General features: G+C 32.9%; 1 protein-coding gene across 1 annotated transcript in view; it reads right to left on the bottom strand.

The window, feature by feature from the left end:
* sev (receptor protein-tyrosine kinase sevenless) overlaps positions 1 to 21,762 on the bottom strand; it is a 175,931-nt gene that overhangs the window by 24,480 nt on the left and 129,689 nt on the right. Inside the window, exons 4-20 of the mRNA XM_088229477.1 lie at positions 21,537 to 21,627; positions 19,060 to 19,280; positions 17,726 to 17,968; positions 16,665 to 16,812; positions 16,257 to 16,373; positions 15,833 to 16,169; positions 14,825 to 15,031; positions 13,884 to 14,070; positions 12,149 to 12,345; positions 11,469 to 11,566; positions 8,527 to 8,867; positions 7,782 to 7,968; positions 6,677 to 6,792; positions 4,994 to 5,201; positions 3,541 to 3,710; positions 2,013 to 2,209; positions 978 to 1,164 (exon numbers count right to left, since the gene is read on the bottom strand). Of these exons, the coding sequence (XP_088085603.1) occupies positions 978 to 1,164; positions 2,013 to 2,209; positions 3,541 to 3,710; positions 4,994 to 5,201; positions 6,677 to 6,792; positions 7,782 to 7,968; positions 8,527 to 8,867; positions 11,469 to 11,566; positions 12,149 to 12,345; positions 13,884 to 14,070; positions 14,825 to 15,031; positions 15,833 to 16,169; positions 16,257 to 16,373; positions 16,665 to 16,812; positions 17,726 to 17,968; positions 19,060 to 19,280; positions 21,537 to 21,627 (3,252 nt within the window). The remainder of the gene's footprint in view (positions 1 to 977; positions 1,165 to 2,012; positions 2,210 to 3,540; positions 3,711 to 4,993; positions 5,202 to 6,676; positions 6,793 to 7,781; positions 7,969 to 8,526; positions 8,868 to 11,468; positions 11,567 to 12,148; positions 12,346 to 13,883; positions 14,071 to 14,824; positions 15,032 to 15,832; positions 16,170 to 16,256; positions 16,374 to 16,664; positions 16,813 to 17,725; positions 17,969 to 19,059; positions 19,281 to 21,536; positions 21,628 to 21,762) is intronic.

Genomic DNA, 21,762 nt, shown 5'->3' with positions numbered 1-21,762 from the left:
TTACTGTCCTAAAAACACCCGCGCGTTACGGTGCTGTGTAGTCACTACACATTAAAAAAATAAGAGATTTAAAAAGGGAAAAATTGAATATTTATAGGGAATGGCTTTAATTAACCATAATTTAATTCAAAGATGATAATATTTCAAATCTGCTGAAAACATGAAAAAACCATTGGGTATCGCTAACGACTCGGGCGAAACGCGCACCCGCGACAACTTTCCGAGAGCTACTAAGTAGCTAGTACTGGACTACGTGACTGGACATGTAGTGGATGTGTAACGCCAGGTGTTATCGGTATACTGTGAGTATACTTTTGATGACATTTGTAATTTATATTTAAATTTATTTCAACACAGAGGGAAAACATTTTTGAGAAGGGAATATGGACGTCTAGGCATTTACAGGGCTTATGACCAGTCATTGGCTGGTTTAAGTGGCCACTTTACACACTGTGTAACATTCACCATTCTGCCCATGTTTGAACATCCACATTTCCTCAACTCTTCCATCTGTTGACTTTTGTGAAGTAAAAGATCTGAAACCTTTATCACGTGGGTGAGATTCATCCGGCTGAACCAAATCACCTACTAGGCAACGCCTGAAAACAATTTTCCAATTTGTTTTACTCCTTCTTTTACCAGGTAGTAATTCAATAATGTTCGAGTATGCAGACAGCCGGTCTGCAAGCATTTGGACATACTCAAACGTTGTTTGTAATTTACCCCCATTTCGGATAAAATACTTTTTTTGTGCCTAATAAGTACTTATTATTTAATAACAAATTATTTCAGTCGATACGTAAATGTGAAATGGAGGAATACTGAAAATCCAAACCCAATATTTATTATATTTATAAATATATTATAGTTATTAGACGCAATGTGTAGTAGCTACGCATCACCGGGGAAGGGGGGTTAAGTTACAATATGTTAAAGAAAGATGCCTGCTAGTGGAATTTGGAGTTATGCCTAGGTACCTGACAGTAGTAGGTGACGTTGGGTAGTATGCCCCTGGCCAGGTAGCGGTATTGTTGCGGGGGCACCATGACAGGTGAGACTCCGCCTCCTCCGCTATGCCAGCAGTACAGCTGGAAGCCGCGCACCACACCGTTAGCGTGGAGGGGAAGGTCCCAGCGAAGCTCCATACTTATTTCTGTATCGTTTCTAAATTGACAAATGATTCAAGTTTATTAAATCATCAATTAATTCTATGTAATAATATGGATAATTATTTTGTACCATTTTTACAACAATTGTAATTGATTAATTAGTATGTAGTTAAAACTATTATAATCTATTGATGAGCATGTATGGCTAGTGGAATCTACATACAGGCTGTTAAAAAGATTCCAGTACAACACCGAAAAAAAATTTTTTTTTTGTCGATTTCAGTTAAATTTTTCAAAAACAAACCATTACGCCGTTTTGCAGAGAGGATAGAATTCCTTATCATTCAGATCCAATTCCTCTATATTAATATATTTTCTCATGCACAATTATTCCAACTTTTGACATGTCCTTCTAGTATTTGTTGAATTTGGTTATGCCATATTTTTCTTGGTCTTCCTCGTTTTCTGCATCTGTCCCATTCGCTTCGTAAATCCTTTTAGCCATTCTTTCGCCGTCTATTCGCGCCACGTGTCCAAACCAACGCAGCACTCCTTTTAGATTTTATCGATAATGCTTCTCAGCCTCACATAACGCACGAATCTCTTCACCAGGAAATATAAAAACTTGGGGTTGGATTGTTTTAGAAAAATGGTGAAAGCTATAAACCCACATGGATGTTTCTAACATATTTTTTTCATAGATTTATTAATTGTGGGTTAGAAAAAATTTATCTAAAAAATATTGTGTTGATTTTTTGGGTTTGGTGTCTTCATCAAATTAAAGATTCACTTCTGATGAAGTATCATTCATCATTCATAGGTTTCTGCATAACACTGTCCAATTAAAATGCAGCTCCACCAAGAAATAATAGCGGGGAAACACAACGTATACAATAAACCTACCTGACTATCTGTGTGTGGTGCAGGATGAAGAGCCTGGGCCGGGTGGGGGGCGTGGGGGGCGCCTGGGGGGAGCGCAAGAGGGCGCGCGTGCTGACCGCAGCCCCCCAGTAAGTGTATGCGCGCACACACATCTCCACAGGGCTGTAAGGCGCCACCTCCCCGCCGCTATAGCTCACAAGCGCCTGCGTCGTGGTGAGCTGTAGAAAAGAAACCGTCCTAAAGATACCACCATTTACAGTTTATTTTATTTTATTAATTGGAGATACAACAAGGAAATTGAATGCTACAGAAAATGAGGAACTTCAGCCCTACGGGAAATTGGATACAAAAATGTTTTCTTGCGCTCGGTAAAAATCAGAGCATAAAATCGTACCGCAAAGTTTCTTAGAAATGTACGAAAAAAATAATAAAAACTATTTTAACAAAAACGCACTACTTTGATTGACGTCACTGGTTCATATGAACCAACCAATGATGTGACAGCTGTGAAGGATATCCGGTTAGCTTACTGTAAACGGACCAATGGAAGAACTAACAGTGAACAACCTTTGACGTCACACGCGGAGTTATTTTAGAAATACAAAACTTTAAAAAATCATAGCGCTGATAATACGATACGTAAAAAAAATACATTTTTTTTTGGCTTAGTTTAATAGTATTTTAACAAATAACAAAATTAAGAAAAGATACTGAACTTCCTCATTGGATGTAAAAAATATTTTCTGGTTCTGGTTGGATAAAAATTAGAGCATTTAATTGCACTGCGAAGTTTCTCAAAAAACCATAATGTTTAAAGGATTTTGTAGCTTTTCATAGGTAAATATTTGTTCATTAGTGATTAACAAAGCTTAAAATAAATCATATTTAAATGAAAATATTATTTTTTATAAACAGTGCATGAAAAAAGTTTGTTTTTAAATGTTTACAAACAACATTAGTTTTTTTATGTATCCCAATCCGATTTTTTCCTCAAATTCTTTATAATTTAGAATCATTTATTTATTTATACCGGATTTCAGGGAATGCAAAATTTATATAACATTAAATTTATTACATTTTTAAAAACATATTCCTTCAGTGCTCCCCTGTCTGTAAGAATAGCTTCGCTATTGTGCCACCAGGCGTAGTTTGACATTTAAAATAAATAATACTTATATTATTTGTTCACTCATAAACAAATACTTCCCAATGAAAAGTTACACCATCTTTCTTGCAATGTTTATCAGAGCAGTTTTTACACGCTTTCACGACACAGGCATTTTAGTTTAGATTCTAAATAAATGTCAAGCTCACGTCACACCCAGCTGGCAGTCAAACAACGACTAAATACGCCTTGGGCATCAGTTAAGTGTTGTCATTTTTCTATGTGTATAAATAGGTCGATAATTCGTCCCAAGTTGACATAAGACTTTAGTCACACAGAGTTGGGACTTGTGTCTAAGACGACAGACTTTAACATTCTCCATATATTTTGGAATAAATAATTGAAATTTGGAAAGGAATGAAATCGTCGACGATTGCAACTTACTTCATTACGTATTTTATGATCATATTCAATCTTGATTTCATAAAAGACTTCTCCGTAGTTTACTTGGGAAACAGGAGTCCATGTAATGTTGAAGGCGTCCCATTCCCCAGATATTTCTATGGATGTTGCATCCACAGTTTCCGGAATTACATTAAGTACATCATGATCAACTAAAAACACAAATAAATTTAAGATTGTCAATCTAGATTATATATGCAGAATAATTAATAATTCATTCTGAAACTGTCATGCAACCAATGCTACCATGAAATGAACATAATATTCAGTGTATTCAATTGAATGTAATTATGAAGAAAGCAGCCAGCCAGTCCACAATTTTGAAAAAATGCGATATTGGTGTTATTGGGTTCAGGAAGGTCAATTCTATGTTCTGCTAAAAACAGCCAGGCCGCTTTCATACAAAAAAACTAACAATCACCTTTTGAAAAAGTCATGATTTCAAAATATCACCTAAAACATTCAGAGGTTGTATGAGGTATTAGACTTGGCTCACTTACTTTAAAATTTGAATTAATATCTGATGTATCTCTAATTAGAAGACGATATTCACAATATTTTGTTATTTCAATACATACCACGGAAAACTCAGGTATCAAATGACAATAAATTCACTATTTTTATAACATATTATATAAGAACTAAAGATGACGAGGATAAGTATTTTTAGTGTAACAATAAAAGTAATATAAAAGATGAGCTTCTTTATGATTTTATTTCTTACGCATCTTGAAATTTTAACCGATGTTAAAAAAATTAGGAGATAAAATCTGTCAAATTTTTAACAACTAATAAGTTTGATTATTAAGTCGTATAAACAAATGCATTAAATACATAATTTAAGAATATAAACACTAATAATAGTGCTTATGTGTCTCCGAACCATGTTCCATCAATATACGCATAAACACGAGTGAGTACCTATAAAATTGATGCTAGCGCTTTGTTCATAAATCTGTTGGAAATCTTTTATATTAATGTTAATTAATGTGATTTCTCAGTGTAGATATAAAAACTCATTTTATTATTGAGGTTTAAGTATTTGGGAGGTTAACTAAAAGATACATTATATGAATAAATACCCTTATATAACTTTATATTTTAAAAATCCCATCGGTGATATTTCGCGTTTGAAAATATGCGACTGCGTACGGGTGACAGACATACCCCTAGCTTAGCGGTGAAAGAGTTTAATATTTTTTTAAAAATACTAATGGAAGATAAAAAGTTAATTATGGCTTGTTACCTACATCAAATCTGATTGAATTATAAACAGCACAAAACCTTTTTTTTATTGTAATCTTATTGGAAACCAATTCCGGAACTCGTAATGAATGTAGTAGAATATAGGATATAAAATATGTTTATATTCAAAATAGTTTATTCTAAAAAATTTCAAACTAAGCTTAATAATGTACTAGTATCCTTGGCTCACCTGGGTTCATTTGCAAGTCAGGATCAATGACAGTTATAGTATTCACATAAGATGTAGTGACTGCATTAAGATTGGCTCTATTAAGTCCGGCTAGATCAGAAATTACAGCGTACGAGTTGTCTTGCAACCATATTAAACGATCGCTGAAGTAACACAGGGGCCCGGTGATGGTCGTGCCAGAAAGAGACGTCACCAGAGCTCCAGAAACCTAAAAATATATACAGAAATCTTAAATACGGGTTTATATTATTAAATTGTAATATTTTGTATGAATAAACTATGACAGATACCTTTCTGGATAATAAATCCACGTAGCTTGCAAGAAAAAAAGGCTAAAGTAATTAAAAACATTAATTTTTGAAAATCTTTTCCACTGATTGTTGTATTTATCATTGTGATACCCACTGAAAAATATACCATTGATCGTGAGTGTCATCTCATGGTGACACGCGATTGAAACTCTTATTGTGCACATATTTCATACAAAATATTAAGGTTTTGCTTTGACATTAAGGCACAGTTTTTTTTTTTAATATTTGAATAATTTTGTCCACAATTGTTAATTTTCATTGGAAATTCAACTAATAACTACACCCCTGTCACCTCCAGTGACAGTATAGTATGGGAATTTATTAAATACCGCTCTAATTGCAACTAATCTTCCACCACACTGTTCAAGTACTTAAATAAGTAGGACCTAGAAACTTTATCTTATATGTCAAATTATACTATTTGTTTATATTATTTTTATCTCTAGAATAGTAGGTATACTTATGTCAAATAAGTTTCCATTATATATTTTTGTTGTTTCCATTATGTATTATCAAGGTGTTCGGTTTTTTTCTTAATAATGCATATTATTATTACAATTTTAGTTAATTTAATTTTAAGATCTATTATGTTCTATGTATTTTAAAGTTGTTTAAAGTTTATCTGATTTTTCTGCCTTGTTTTCTGTAACATTGTTTTGCTCCCATTTAACATTTGTAAATATTGTATTTTTCTAGCTAATATTACCTCTCGGTAAAAGCCATAATAAATTAAATTAAATATTTTTTAAAAAGATTGTCAGTTGACAAGTAACTGTCTTGGTAAGGTGCACTTTTTTATGTGATTTTTTTATAAAACACAATCACATTTTAAATATGATGTAATTATTCATTAAAAGTACTTAATAATGAAAGTTTCTATAAAAACTTAATCGAATCGAATCAAAATTATCATTGAACTATGGTGTTTTGGTTTTATCATACAACAGGTGTAAAAATTATTATTAGTATTTTATTTTTTCATAAGTAACCATCATTTAAAATTTTAAAAACACTTTTAAATGTGTATGTAATTTTTCATTACATAGAATGATAGTAGTTTTGTTGAACGATAGCTAAATGTGATATTTCCTTTTTTAAGCATATTGAGTTATATTATATCACTGGATTTTTTAGCATTTTATGTTTATATGTTATGGTTAAAAAATAATTCAACAAATGTTCAACTACTGACACTAGATTTAGGCTAAACTAAACTAAATGAAATTAATTAAATTAAACTAAAATTATGATTTTGTAGAGCCCATCAAAGCTCTCCTTCAAAATGCATAAAAAAAGACATGGCAAAAATGTTTTGCCATCTTTCAACAGAGTTATAAATTAATATAAAATTTGAAAAAATAAATATTGATACCTCTTTTCCCGGAGTTAGTTTGTCGGCAGTTAAAGCTTGGTATAAATCGGTTCCCTCATATCCGTGAACTATCCAGTATAATTTCTTCCCCTCCAAATCCACAGTGAGGCCCATAACTAGAATAAATAGGACAATAAGCTGACTTGTTTATATTGGTTGAGACCTTAGATAAATTCATACATCCACACAATGTTCAGAAACCAATGTTTTTGATGGGCGACTTATGTCAATCTATTGATGTTTTTTGTTTATCTCGTCTTGCCAAAAAAAAACGATTGTGTGACAAATGTAATTCTTAAATATTTTAAATTTATATGGGATAAAAGTTTTGTATTTTACTGACACATAGAAAGATATATCAAATAAAACCAAAACAGAAACAGCTTGGTGTAGAGATGTTACCTGTGCTTTAAATGTTTGGCGTCTGTAGGGTTAAAAAACAGGCTAGAAACGCTACAATTCTTAACACCATTGACAAAACATATTTATGATATAATATATAAATGCCAACATGGTATTAAAAAAGTTTAGGTTAGTGGCTCTCTTAGAGTAACAGCTATAACGCTTGCGAAATATTTTTAAAAAAAAGAATTTTCTTAAGCCTGTGTATTATTGTATGCTTTAATTTACCATTGTTATTAGGCTTGCTGGCCTTTGGTAGTTCAAAAAATACATACAAGTGTCCCAAAAGAAAGTTTTTTTTTGGTATAGCGATATAAATAAAAGACGTCCATCAAAAAACTTTTATTCATTATTGAATTATGCACGCCTTCACTTTCACGGCATGCATTTAAATGAACAGCGAAATTGCTTAGGATGGCTCAGCACATATTATCTGTAATGGCGGCCATTTCGTGACAGATATTTTCATTTAACGGCACAAGAACCCAGTTTATTGACGTAAACTTTTGATTTTAAATATCCCAACAATAGCCAGGAAGCCAATTTGTATCACCTATCCTGGAGATCAATTTGCTAGCGAAAATTTCACGTAACGTGTTGGAAGTGTGTGACTTTGCAGTTCAGTTACATAAAAATTGTCCAACTAATTGTTACGCAGTGAACCAAGGAAATATAAACTTTTAATGATTAAAGAATAGTGTACCTTGCTTTGTAAATAGTTGAGCCGGATAGTAGGTAAACTTGTGTTCCCCATTTAGTCTGGCACATTCTATGGCGTGCCCAGTATTCCAGTAGATAAATCCCTGTAGAGCATCTAACCTCAACTCCTTACCTACGGTGACTATCGGAACAGGCTCACGGGACCCACCACGTAGATTACCTCGAGTAATCTAAACAAACACATTGCATGAAATATAAATATATTCAGCGGAAATTCGAAATACTGTAAGAGACAAAGTGAAAACGTAAACGAAAACACATAAAAGGGAGGGAAGAGAAAATAATAATAAAAAAACAAAGCATGTTTTATTTGCGTTAATATGTAATTAACTTCTAGATGTAGGTTCTGCAGTGCAAACTTTGAAACACCTATACACATCCTGTGCAACTGTGATGCTTTATATTGCAAAAGAAGCCGCTTCCTCAGTGGACCGTAAGTTAAACCTGAGGATTTATATTACCTTTTCAAGATCAAATATAAAAAAAAGTCAATGTCGCATTATTCGCACATCTGTCGTTGTTTTTTGTAGGAATTAGCATACATAAATAATTATTTGATGTGAGGTGATATTTATTCCGTGTTTTTTTTCTTCTTAAAAGTAACATTTACTTTCTTGCGGTTTATCCAAATATTTCAATTTTGGTGGCCATCTTTAATGAGTTGTAAATAAAAACCTGATGACGAAAAGGACAGTGAAAAATATTAATTGTAAAATTAATGAACTTACGAGTTGTTGTTTAGGACTGGACCAGTAAAGTTTGCTCCCGACCCAGTCTACTGCCAAACTTCCAACGTTCTCCATATCCGGCAGCCAGCCCTTCTCGTTAGAAGTTGTATTGTACCACATCACATTAGACGAGTTCGATACCAAGTATAGCTGGTCTCTGTACCAGGATATTTCAGTAATGAAGGTGCCGTGCATCTGAGAATTCTGAATTAATTTTTGGACGTTGTTTCCGGTCAAGTCGGATCGCATTACTCCTTCGCTCGTGGACCAAAGAATGGAACCGGGAATACCGCTGCGAGAATCTGGTAATGTTTTGGCTGCGAATTCTGATGACCACGGACCTGTAAAATATAAAGCACTTGAATACATGTAATTGGTAGCCTGGTAAGACAAAGGCTTGGGGTGGCGAGATTGAACAAAGGAAACCTATAGTCCTTAAAATATAGCTTGATTAAAATAACAGCTGCCAAACTAATATGACTAGTGATGGAAAGTACTGATCACTGACAAAGTACCGATCAAATTGATTTTATCGGTTTTTTCATGCAAACATTAAACTTTGTTTCCAAAAATTGATATAAAAACGCAAAAACAAGCCTATTATAGTGTGTTTAAGATAATTATTCACCAAAAAATACTACTTTTATACTTTTTTCATGATCAACATCAAATGGATTATTTTTTTATTAGATCAATTTACATTGATCAATTTGTCCCATCTCTAATATTTTTGCAAAATGATGTAACCTTGTAAGAACGTTGTTGATAATTAAGTTTATTATGGTTTTTTTTTTAGTTTTAAAGCTGTTTTTATATAATTATGTTGATTTATATGTTAGGCATTGTATTAATTTTTTTTATTAACATGCCAGATACTAATGATTTTTCGTGTGTCAATATAAATCACTCCTTTGTTATTAGAAAGTTATGTCATCACTTTTTCTGACAACTGTCATACTAATCAAGCTATATTTTAAGGACTATGGGTTACATACATAGGTTGCAGTGGCTTTGGGAGCTTATTTCTTTTAATATTATTTTACAATTTTTGTATTAATATTTTATGTTAAAGATAATCTTCCCTCAACGTCCCATGCCGAAGGAATTAATTTGACATAATTTTGAAATATGCCTTAAATCTCAGAGTAATAATGCTCTAGAGAAGCCCTTAAACTCTATTGCCTGGAACAAAAGCGTTCCAAATTTTTGGTTTGGTTTTAAGTTTAACAACAAACGTGTAAAGGACGGTTTCGGTTAGCGCTCGCATTACTCAACGTAGGTACCTACGGCCTGTTGTTTTACTGTAGTCTGTAGCTAACTTTATGGTCAATAATCATAGAATGATTTTTATCCATATGGGCGACTATTAGGTTATTACTCTAAGCCTTAAATACATATTAAACAATGAAATCATAGAAAACTTACAAACAAAAACATTTAATAAATAAAAACTAATCTCCCTTGAAGAATATGATACAAATACACTTATGTGTATGTAAACACTTTCTTTGATTTTTGTGGCCATTCAAATATTTTAATGTTTCCCTTAAACGGGGTTTGTCCGATTCAAAGGGTAGCCAACCAGGTTTTTTAAAAAGAGCACTTTAAGCTTTTTATTAATATCACTTAAAAAAAATTTTTGTTAACAAAATTACAAATGTTTTGTGCATACATAATTAATAATACCTAATTTTTCAAATGAAAGCTCGTGTTTAGAGAGGGAGTTCGTTTTACATTAATGTTTATTTTTTGAAAAATTAAATTTCATTTAAATATTGCACAAGATTATACAAAATATACTGCAAAAAAATTGTAAGAACTGTCATGATTGGGGATTATTCATATTTACCAATGATTTAATAAAAAGTATTTTGTATTTTTTCAAGCAATACTACAATATGTTATTTTTTATTGAATTAAAAAAAACATGTTTAAATAATTTTATTTGGATACTTAACCTTTAAAACACGAAAATAAAAATTTTAATTTGCACAAAATGCATATAACGAATTTTTCCCTAAATATTGGGAAACTTTATTTATATGGTATCACTTTTTTTAGTATGGCACCACAAAGTTTCAACTGTCATTTACATCGCGGACTGTTTCACACTTTTATGATAACTGTTTGAACTATCTCCTTTTCACATTATGTGTATAACATCAAATAATATTTCTATTGCCAATTTTTTAAACATTCTGAATCGTAATTTATTGATGTAAAGACTAATCTTCCTAAACATGCGTCAACTGCGTGTCGCTATTTAGTAAAATGTCAAAATTAGACACTTAAACAAAATGGTCAATTACACTGCACCTACTTTGAATTTAGTTTGAGACAATAATTTACACATTTTTTTATTTACCTCGATTTTATTTTCCATTCACGCGGCGGTAAAACCGGGGTTATGAAAAACGCAAAAAACGTTAATTGGGGGAATATTGAATGAGAATGTATGGAAAAAAATGGGACCTAAATATTTCGGTGTAAAAAGCGGGAAAACGTAAAAACGAGGTTTTACTGTATATACATTATATTTTATTTACACTTCATTTTGATTATCTAAATCAGATTACTTAAAATAAGATATTATATTCTAAAAGATACACAATTTTCTACTGTACGGAGTTCAGGATAGAGTAATAAACGGAGAAAACCATTCTACGCTTATTGACCACGAAGTTAGCTACAGATTACAGCAATACAATGGGCTGTAGGTACTCGGGCTGAGAATTGCGAGCCCAAACTGAAACTGTTCATTACGCGTTTGTTATTTAACTAAAAGCTAAACTAAAACCAAACAAAAAATTTGGAACACTTTTGTTCTATGCAATAGAACTTAACGGCTTCTCTAGAGAATTATTACTACGAGGGTGGGTGTCATTTATTTTTTTGATTAAGATTTAAATGTTTATAAAATAAATACATAATAAAGATTTTACCAGGTCCCGATGAAGTAACAGCAGACACCTTGATGATATAAACTGTGTTTTCTTCCAGGTCTTTTGCTATATAACTTGTTGAGCTATTGATGTCGGTTCTGTAATTCAAAATTTCTCATGCTACAAAGGATATATTTTTTGTGTCCAGGCGAAATAGGAAATATAAAAACAAACATTTTAAAGTTTATTAATGCTTGTAACTTAATGCATATTGGCATTATAATGCCAGTATTTTGTGGTATTTGCTCATTTGACTGTTAAAATATGAGAGGAAAACTGTGGCATTATTATTACCGCAGCGTTCTTCTAGATATTTTACTCAATTGATTTCAAAGAATACTCAAGTTTGAGGTATATGTTTCAAAACAAAAATTGTGGAGATATGCGAGTGTGTTCTCGTAAGAAAAAAATGTGTTTAAACTTTATTCATAACTCTAAACAAATTTAGACTAACAACAGAGTACTTCTGGGGGCGTGACATGTATATTTTTTGTTACTTTTGCAAATAAAAAAGAGGCAGACTTTATAGAAGATGGTCAGATATGAAAAAACAGCGGGACCACTATGGATACAACTTACAAGGGACCGATCTAAATGGAGAGTGATGGAAAATAATAACAAAAACTATTCACACGTTATCATGTTCATCAAATGTAATACTTCGATAAATTAAAAGTTACTTTTGGAAAGTAGTGTTCCCGCTGATAATGTGCAGACAGTAGTCCCAGTGCTGCCAGGCCCCAGCGCCCTGCGGGCCCAGACGGTGCGGGGCCCTCCAGGAAACGTAGGCGCGGCGCCGCCCCATGACGCTCTGCAGCCCCGTGGGGGGGTTGGCCGCCACGGGGATCGGTTGCGAGGACTTAAACGCCACGAGGATCTAAAGAAAACAAAAGCATTTACAGAACAAGCCAAATCATTTTTGAGAATGTAATGTGGAAGTCGTAGTGATGTAGTAGTGTTGTTGTTGTCTGGGCCCCGATTGCAATGGAAAGTTAACATTTATCTTCAATTTTATCTACAGTAAAATTAAGTTTTCTGTATGAAAAGCAGAATATGAATCCAATTTTTTTTTCTAAACATGTTCAATTATAGGTTACCAACGAAGATACTTTAAATCTTCATGCAAATATACCCATTTTCATAAAAAAATATCGGTTTTTCTTTATAGACAGTCGAAGATAACTCTAATAAAATAAATAAAACAACTTTGTTTTTAACCACTAATTTTTATTTTCCACCGACCGGTTTCAAAGCAAACAAGCTTCTTCGTCAAGGTTTACGTAACTGATGATGTGCAGACAGTTTATAGTTTTCAAAATATTTTTCTAATTCCCTATTATCAAACATTGAACCGGCTTTCTACACTACTAATAATAATAATATAGATGTACATAAATACCTTGTTTTTAAAACTGTCTGAATATTTGTTAATTATATTCGTTTTTTTAAGTTAGTCTTCTTTGTTTATTCTCAAATGTAATTTTAAAAAAGTATATTGTTAGGTGTCCTCGGCACGGGAAACCCCAGTGAGGTCACATTATTTTTATTATTAACTATAGTTTGTGAGCAAAAAATATGAATAAATAAATAAAAAAATAAATAAATAATATCGGAACATTGTTAAAAAATCACAAAAACAAAGTCCATAAATATAATAAATCTGGGATATACCAATAAAATTGTAATGATTGCGATTCAATCTACATTGGAAAAACTAAAAGAAACTTTAATATACACTTAAGATGAAAGAACAACTTAAGATGCTTAAATAATAATAATTTTTCTGAATTCACAAATCATCTGATAGAAAATAATCATAACTTCAATAAAGACACTGGATTAAAAGTACTTCATGTTGAAAATAAAATATTGAAATTAGACAACTTAGAAATTTAAAAAGCGATTCATAATAAGAAAACAATAATTAATAACCAAATAAACAATATTTCTTTTAGTATTCTCCTGTCTAACTTCGAAAATAATGATATCAAATTACCACCCGTGAAAGGAAAAAACGACTTGATTTATTGGGTCCACGTGTAGTATTTAGTGAACATGGTAAAAATAAAAAGGAATCAATTCATTAGTTACGTAAACCTTGACGAAGAAGCTTGTTTGCTTTGAAACCGGTCGGTGGAAAATAAAAATTAGCGGTTAAAAACAAAGTTGTTTTATTTATTTTATTATAATGAATAACCACAAAGTTAGCGCTTCAAATATAAACTTTATAGAAGATAACTCTGTTAACTTCCCGCTATTGTAATCGGAGCTCTGTTATTATATTTGTGTATGTCAGCATTTTTTATTACGGTTAGGTCATCGTCTTGTATCTGTACCAAGAATAAAGTTGTGAGCAGGAAATGGAACCAGAACCCTAAATGAGTGTGTTTGTTTGCTTCCATTTATTAAATTTACCTTATTAAAGCTTCCATTCCGATTTGGATAAATATTGTGGAAATAGCTGTCATATCCCTTGTGGTATTCTTCAGAAAGAACATCTTCCCCGTTGATCCAATAAAACAGTCCATTTGCAAAAGAAAGGGATTTTACAGCATTAAACATGGCGTTTTGTGTTTTTTCTCTGAAGTCAGTCACCTCACGACTAAAACAAAACACACACATTAGAAATCGATAAATTACAATATTCAAGAAAAATTTATTGTGAAAATAAAAAACAAGCGACACTTAACACGTTCGCGGCTATGCCTACTGTAGTCACTAAAATCCCTATTATTTATTAAATGACAGCTATAGACGTTAGTCCAAAAGACATTGGTAGTGAAAAGACGGCTATAGCTTATGTGATACTTAAGTATTTATATGGTGGGAGGAGATATTGTGTCCCCATAATAAACAATCAGCAACAAAAATATCCCAGTGCGTTAGTCAAACAAGATATACCTCAAACCATCAACTACAGTCCGATCGGAAGCGAAATATTTCACAAAATAAGAAAGTATGTGTGTCTATATTTGTGAATCCTACGATAAAAAAGTGTCCACCAACGTGTCAAATCCACAAATTTGGAATAACCAGTTACCGGTTTCATAACTTTTGTGACATTTAAGACTGGTATCTTTATTATAAAGATAAATCTATTTATATAAAATCAGTAAAGGTAAAATGTTCGAAATTATGTAATAATAATTTGATTTTATTATTTTAAACTTAAGGACCTTTTTGCATAAGTGTTACCGGGTAAATACACGAGTTTAACTCAACTACCATTATGAATTAAATGATGAAAGAATACTGCAGAGTTTAATTGACAATGATATTAAGACCAGGCAAAGTTGTTAAAAAAGCCCAAATTATTTCAACCTGAACATTTCCACTGAAAACTAAAATGCCCTTACCCTCCTAGAGGCACAGACAGCACAGTGTTGGTTGTCAGATTCGGTACGAGTAGCCTGAAGTTGATGTGGTCCACTGTGAAAGCTCCGAGGTTCCGCCCCTCCAATACCAGCTCCGGCTTGATGTCGTGCTTCACTCCGTTGGATATGTCAGCTAAATCTAGTCGGTACAAGCCACCTCCTGTTCCTTGCTGGACCCAGAATAGATACCTTAAAAATGAGAAAGTAATAGTTAAGTTTTCTATAATTTTCAAAATCTTTGATAAACTTTGCTTATGTGTGCTAACAGAATATTTTCGAATATCATCACCTTAATTTAAATACAACGTAAGTCAATATTATTAATTTGAATTCAACGAATACAAAGTAAATAAAAATGATAACTTTACAGGAGACATTAAAAACTAATACTTTGTTTTTTTAAGTGTTTTATCCAAAGAAATGTAAACTACTGTACTACTTACCGCAATTTTTTTTTGTTTCTTTTCTGCAACAATTCCTTCAATCAAATGACAGATACAGATGCTATTTTGTATGGTGAAAAAAAATATTCAATCATAATTTCAAATGCAGAAAAAAATTACCCATGTTGTATTCAAATAAAGGCGGTGATAAAATATACTAACACAAACGAAATTTGTACCTTTACTTGGTTCACCCCAACAGGTACTAACGAATTAACATAAGATTATTAAACATTCAAACGCACTGTACATAGTATGGTCAAAAATCACTGGTGCTAAAAAAAATGTTGGTTAAAACAACTGCTAATGTTTTTTGAAAATATTTCAATACAACTCTAATCAATATTCAGAGGATATATTAAATTACTAAAACAAAAATGATTTCATTTTCACATTGCTATAACGATAGATATACAAATGGTATAAAATGAAGTAATGTTTTAGTATCCAATAGAAAAAAGAGCATCTCAGAAAAAGCCTAAGATTTACAGAAATGAATTTTTGTTAGCATTTGAAATAGTTAGCAAGAAATCCTACAATCTCTTACCCGTTGTAAGGATCCACTTCAATGTGAATCGGCTTCGACAGAAATCCTGCAAAAGCTACCGTCTGTCCTTTCCCATCAAAATCACTTCTGATAACTTGCCAGCGAACAAAATTGTTCGTGTTTCCTCTCGGAGTGTTGCCATTATTGTGATTTACTTCCCCCAGAATGTATAGATGGTTATTCAACCAATCCACTGATAAGTCCAGGGGGTTGTAGGCGATCGTAGACGGAGTCAAAATGGCTGTCGCTTGAGATATTTTAGACAAAGAACTTCTGTAAACTGTTCCACTTGAGTCTGATACGAAAAGCAGGTCTTTTCGAACATCGATGCCCATACCTAAGAAAAAAATTAAACCAAATCAGAAATTTCTTATGATATACACAGTCAGCATATTTTTTTCTATTTAGCAGTATAAAGACTTGCCTTGGATAAAATTTGTGGTATTGTAGATCAAATTGTTCTCTGCAAAAATGTCCGAAGGTTGTTGTACAATGGTGTGTGGTCCTCCCAATATGAGTATCGGTTGCTGGCTGTCAACAGCTAAGAAGAGGTACCGGATTGTTTGATTATTACTTAACTAAAATGATTTAGTATAAAATATTTTGAGGACTTAACCCTCAAAGATTTTACTAATAAACGGAGTTTTTTGAGAAAGAAATAAAGAAGTCTAGATATTTACATAATGTAAAATTCATATTAATTTATTTTACTTCATTTAATACAAACATTGATTTACTTTACTTTATGAATCTTCTACATGCATGTGTTAGAAGAAGAATTTATAGGAGAAAAATCTCCTTATTTAGTATGTACTCAATTCTATTAAGGTACCTGTGGGTTGTGCAGATGTGGTCACTACAACAGTGGCTTGCGGTCCCACTCCTTCCTCGTTCCTCATGGACACCCCAACTCTATATTTCTTAGACGGTGATAAATTTTGGAACATGTAGAAAAGGATGTTATCCGATGCTGGCAAGTCCTAAAATAAAATTTTAAGAGTCAAAATATTTTTTTATTTTTTAATTTTAATTTGTTTATTTTTACATACATATATTTACATAGAATTTTAATAACAAAAATACACTTTAAAAAAATACATCTTAAAATTAGGCTATGACATAAATTGGAAAAAATGCCCACAAAGACTTCAGCGTCTGAGCGTGGGCCATTCCTTAATTATTAATAAGTTTATAACATATAAATATGGTATGACATGACCATGAAAAGAAAAGAAAAGAAAAACAAAAGAAAAACAAAATTAACATATGCTGATATTACGAAAACAGGATTTATTTGCAGTATACATTTTATTTTTAATTTTAAAATTTTGATTTAAAAAAGGTGTCTATCTGTTCTTTCCATGCTAATCCAAGATCTCAAACCTACTTTAAACTGTACCAGTGATTTGATGTTTTGTAATTCCTTAGTTAGAAGATTGAAGGATCTTGGACCAACATGGAAGGAGTGCCTCTGTGCGAACTTAGTTCTGCATCCTGGAACTGACAGTACACTATCGGATCTATTGCTAATACGATTTAAATTATTACTAAATAATTCCTTATTTATGTGAACAAATTTCAGGCATATTACATGCAATAATTTGTGAAATAGTTCAGAAAGCCACAGTCCATCAAAATAGCTGATGAATTAATAGATTATTAGGCAACTTTAAATTGTAATTAAACATAATTATTGTTTTTAAATCTCACTAGTAAAATTTATTTAATCACATAATTGTTTTTGTGTGCCACAACCGGGCAAAAAAGTCTAATTACATTTAAAAAAAACCTTTTTATAAAGAGTAAGATTTACCAATTAACAGAAGGCACTGAACCATCTAAATATCATAAACAAACTAATGTAGTTAGCATTGATACTCCAAATATGACCACCTTTAAAGCCGTGTATCCATTTTTCCCCAACTCTTCAATCCTTAAGACATAGGATAGAATCGGTCCGTTAGGAAAGGGTCCCGGCTCCCATGACAGGGATATTCTGTGCGAGTCGAGAGCCGTGACCCGCAGCTCAATAGGAGCGGAAGTCGGAGGACCCGATGGCAAGGTGCTGATGATGACGCTGTGCGCAGACACTATGGGGTCGCTGTGGCGGGCAGACAAAAGCACGGCTACTCGGAACTGGAAAAAGACAATAAGTTAAGTAAGTGTTACTTGAAAAGAGATACTTCAAATTTCAACATTATTTGGGAGACTATAAAAGGATTTACGTCCAAGATATCACTGGGAACATCGACCATACGATGTTCTCATTCTTAATACCGGATGCGGTTCTTCAATGGCTTCTCGGGTTTCTGTTTCTAGCTGTGGTTAAGGCCTTGTTTTGTACCCATAACATAGTAAAACCTGTTAAAAAATTTAGATAAAGTCCTTACCAGCCGCTGTATAGAACACATATTTATACCGAACTTGTGACTACTGACATCTTTAACATAGTCTTAAGGATGATTTTTTAGCTACTTTTAGTGGATAGAGTGCGGTTAAGATGCTGGTCCTCAACTTCCGATCCTGTTCTCTATTATACTTTGGCATTATGGAGTATGGGTTGAGAGTAATGTGATCAGTCTTACGCTTCAGGAGCCGGTAAAGAAACAATGAAACATTGTGGAATAAAACAACTTTTCAAATCAATATTTCATGTCGATCTTCCCTGGAATCAAACCGGAACCTGAAGTATGGTGGACTTATCTCCACTCGATTGACTTTTTCAGGATTTTTACCCGAGTTGCCATCAAATCGAAAACATTTGTCTATGGTTCTGGTATTATTTTACACAGATAACGGTAAGTTTTTTCTTTTATTTAATTTGATTCTTTGAAGTGATTTCGTTTGAATAACTACATTATATTTTGATTAACTTCTTCTAAAATATTAAGAAATGGATATTAAAGGCAAAATGATGAAAACATGGTCATCACAGCTGTATAACAAATCCCATATTGGATGTCCAATATTAGAACTTTTCAAGTTGAATTTCACAACAAAAGCAATGTTGACATTATTTCAATAAATTTTTTCGCACCACAACAGCTTAAGAGGCCCTCAATAGGGTACAGAATACCGAGACTAAAAAAATCGCTAATTGTCAAATCAATTATTGATCTTACATTACTAGGAGGAGGATTTTCGCCACTGCAAGCAGGTAGGTAAATTTTGATTCAAAGAATGAATTGTAAAACCTTGTATCTGGTGATCTAATTTTTTTCTCTCACCCGATATTTCGTATAGGGTTGCAGATTTTCCACATGGACCACAGAGCTATGTCCCCATGTCTGGTTGCGACAGTACTGCCAAGCTCCGACCAGCTTCTCATAGCGCCACTGTACCAAATAACTGAGGTTAGAGTGACGGGAGCCTTCCCACTCCAGGGCCAGGGAAGTGGCGGTGAGACTATCCGCAACTAAAGCCGGAGCTGGAGGTGTTCCAATTTTCTCTGCAATTGAAAATAAGAATAATCATCACTACCAATCACACAGCTCTATGATAAAAAAACTTACTCCCAGAATGAACTAGTCAATAGCAGTTGTCTTCCAATGGAGTAATTTTTCAAAGATTTGGCAATATTTGTGATTATGCCGATTTGATGGTTTGTTTAAAATGACATGTTCCCATTTGATGTAAAAATTACAGAATATCTAACACATGTCACAGTTTAACCAAATTAGACTTACTACGCATCCAAGATCTTAGGAAGACTTGACTCAATTTTACTCTACTAGATTATATCTGCCTCAGGATTTCCGCATAAGTATTTATTTATTTTAGCACCACAACAGGCTAAGAGGCCCAATTTCAGTTGTGAATTAAAGTATGGAGTGCCCAGATTTGAGAAAAATCACATTTAACTATTGTGATCTCACTGGGAATTGAACCTGGAACCTTAAATGCTCAAGATAAATATCATATCCATTTGATTATTTGGATTTCGAATGAATGGGATATTTCTGTAGCAAACAGAACCATTCTTAAAGAAATAACAAAAAAAAAAACAACTTCCTCAACAAAAATACACTACCTAGTCCTGCCATAAATACTGTTACACGAGTTCTAAAATTCATAAAATGTAAACCATAGCAGGTAGAGACCCTTTACCTTTTTTCAGGTAAAGTACCAACCCTTATGCTATTGCTATAATTAGTCAGTCGTTGAACGTCAACGAGTAAACATGGAGAAAACCGAATCGCTGTAATCGTGTTACACAAAGTTGGGAAGAAGCCGAGAGACATTTTTAGCACCCTAAAACTTTTAGGTATAAGTCGCCAGTTTGTGTATCGAACCATTAATCGGTTCAAGAATATTCAAAGTGCTGTGCCGACTCCAGGAGCTATTAAGGCTGTCAGAAGCAGAATTCATAGAAATCCGCTCCGTAAACAAAAAATCTTGTCTAGGGAGATGAATATATCAACTCGAAGTATGTCTCGCATCATCAAATCCGACCTAAAGATAGGGGCTTACCGAAGAAGCACTGGTCATTTGCTTACTCCACCTTTAAGGGACATTAGGAAGACCAGAGCAAAAAAACTTATTTCACGATACGCGAATAATTTGCATTGCAAAATTCTGTTTGAAAAAGTATTTAACATCGAAGAAAACTTCAACAAGAAAATCATCGAGAAGCCGCTCAAGTCATTCCTAAAGTTCAAAGAGGTCATCATCCAGCAGCAGTGATGATTTGGTGGGATGTCTCCTATGAAGGGCTTTCTGAGCTTCATTTTTGTGGGCAGGGTGTGAAGACAAGTGCAAAATCGTATCAAGATGACTTTCTAGAGAAGGTTATTAAGCCTCTCAATGACAGAATGTTCAATTTGAGACATTGGATCTTCCAGCAAGATTCTGCTCCAGCTCATAAGGCAAAATCTACCCAGCAATTGCTGGAAAATCAAATACCGGAGTTTATTAGAGCTGAAGATTGGCCTTCTGGATGCCCAGATTTAAATCCGCTGGAGTGCAAATTGTGGTCAGTTTTTTAAAAAATAAATTTTAACACTTGGGGCCTTACTTATAAACCTGGTATAAAGTTACACCAGGATATAGTGGTAAAATAAGGAAAGGAATACCACATGTATTCTACCACTAATCCTAGGCGTGATTTTGTACCAAGTTTATAAGTAAGGCCCTTAAAAAACATCATCATCATTCCATCTCCGCAGGGCACTGCATTGGTCCACCAATCGCAGCGTATCTTGATCATTTTTGTTACATGAAGATAAGATGATCAGTCTTACGCTTCAGGTACAAGTCCAGGGACTATGAAATATGTGCAAAAACACCTTTCCTTATAAATATTTCATTTCAACCATGCCGGGAATCGAGCCCTAGACCTCTTGCATAGTAGGCAAACACGCTGATCACTACACCATGAGGTGGACAATACATAAAGGACATTTGAAAAATGAGAATATCTTTTATTATATAAATTCTAATGATACTCTTAATAATGATAATTCAGTGTACGTCACTCTCCAAGCATAAGAGCTAGTCTCTAAAACCATAATATTATACTTAAATATGTATTGAAACTGTAACAAATGTATCTTAGTATTAACTAAATATTATACTTATTAAATTAAATAAACAAATATGCACAGCGTGGACACATTGAAATAAAATGAAATTGGATTAACAACTATTTTATGAAATCATTATGTAAGCATATTATTTTTGGTGAGTTGAAATTGATTAAACGTACCTTTGAGAAGTTGAAAGTAATAGTTAAGGGCTCCATTGCATCCCATAACACAATACAATTCTTTGGCTGATAGTACTTCTGTTGTCACATTCTGAATCACATAAAAAAATATATTTAGATTTGTGATGACCTTTATTCATAAAATTTAGTTTTATGTAATTTAGATAAAACATCTAAATCTTATTTTATAAATGAAATTGGAAAAAATGTCAAATCATTTCATTTC

This window comes from Micrasema longulum, unplaced genomic scaffold (assembly GCF_059751315.1).
Source record: "Micrasema longulum isolate JH-2025_06_02 unplaced genomic scaffold, ASM5975131v1 h1tg000678l, whole genome shotgun sequence".
Lineage (NCBI taxonomy): Eukaryota > Metazoa > Arthropoda > Insecta > Trichoptera > Brachycentridae > Micrasema > Micrasema longulum.
The sequence above is the reverse complement of the archived record's forward strand: the minus strand, read 5'-3'. Positions and strand labels throughout refer to the sequence as shown.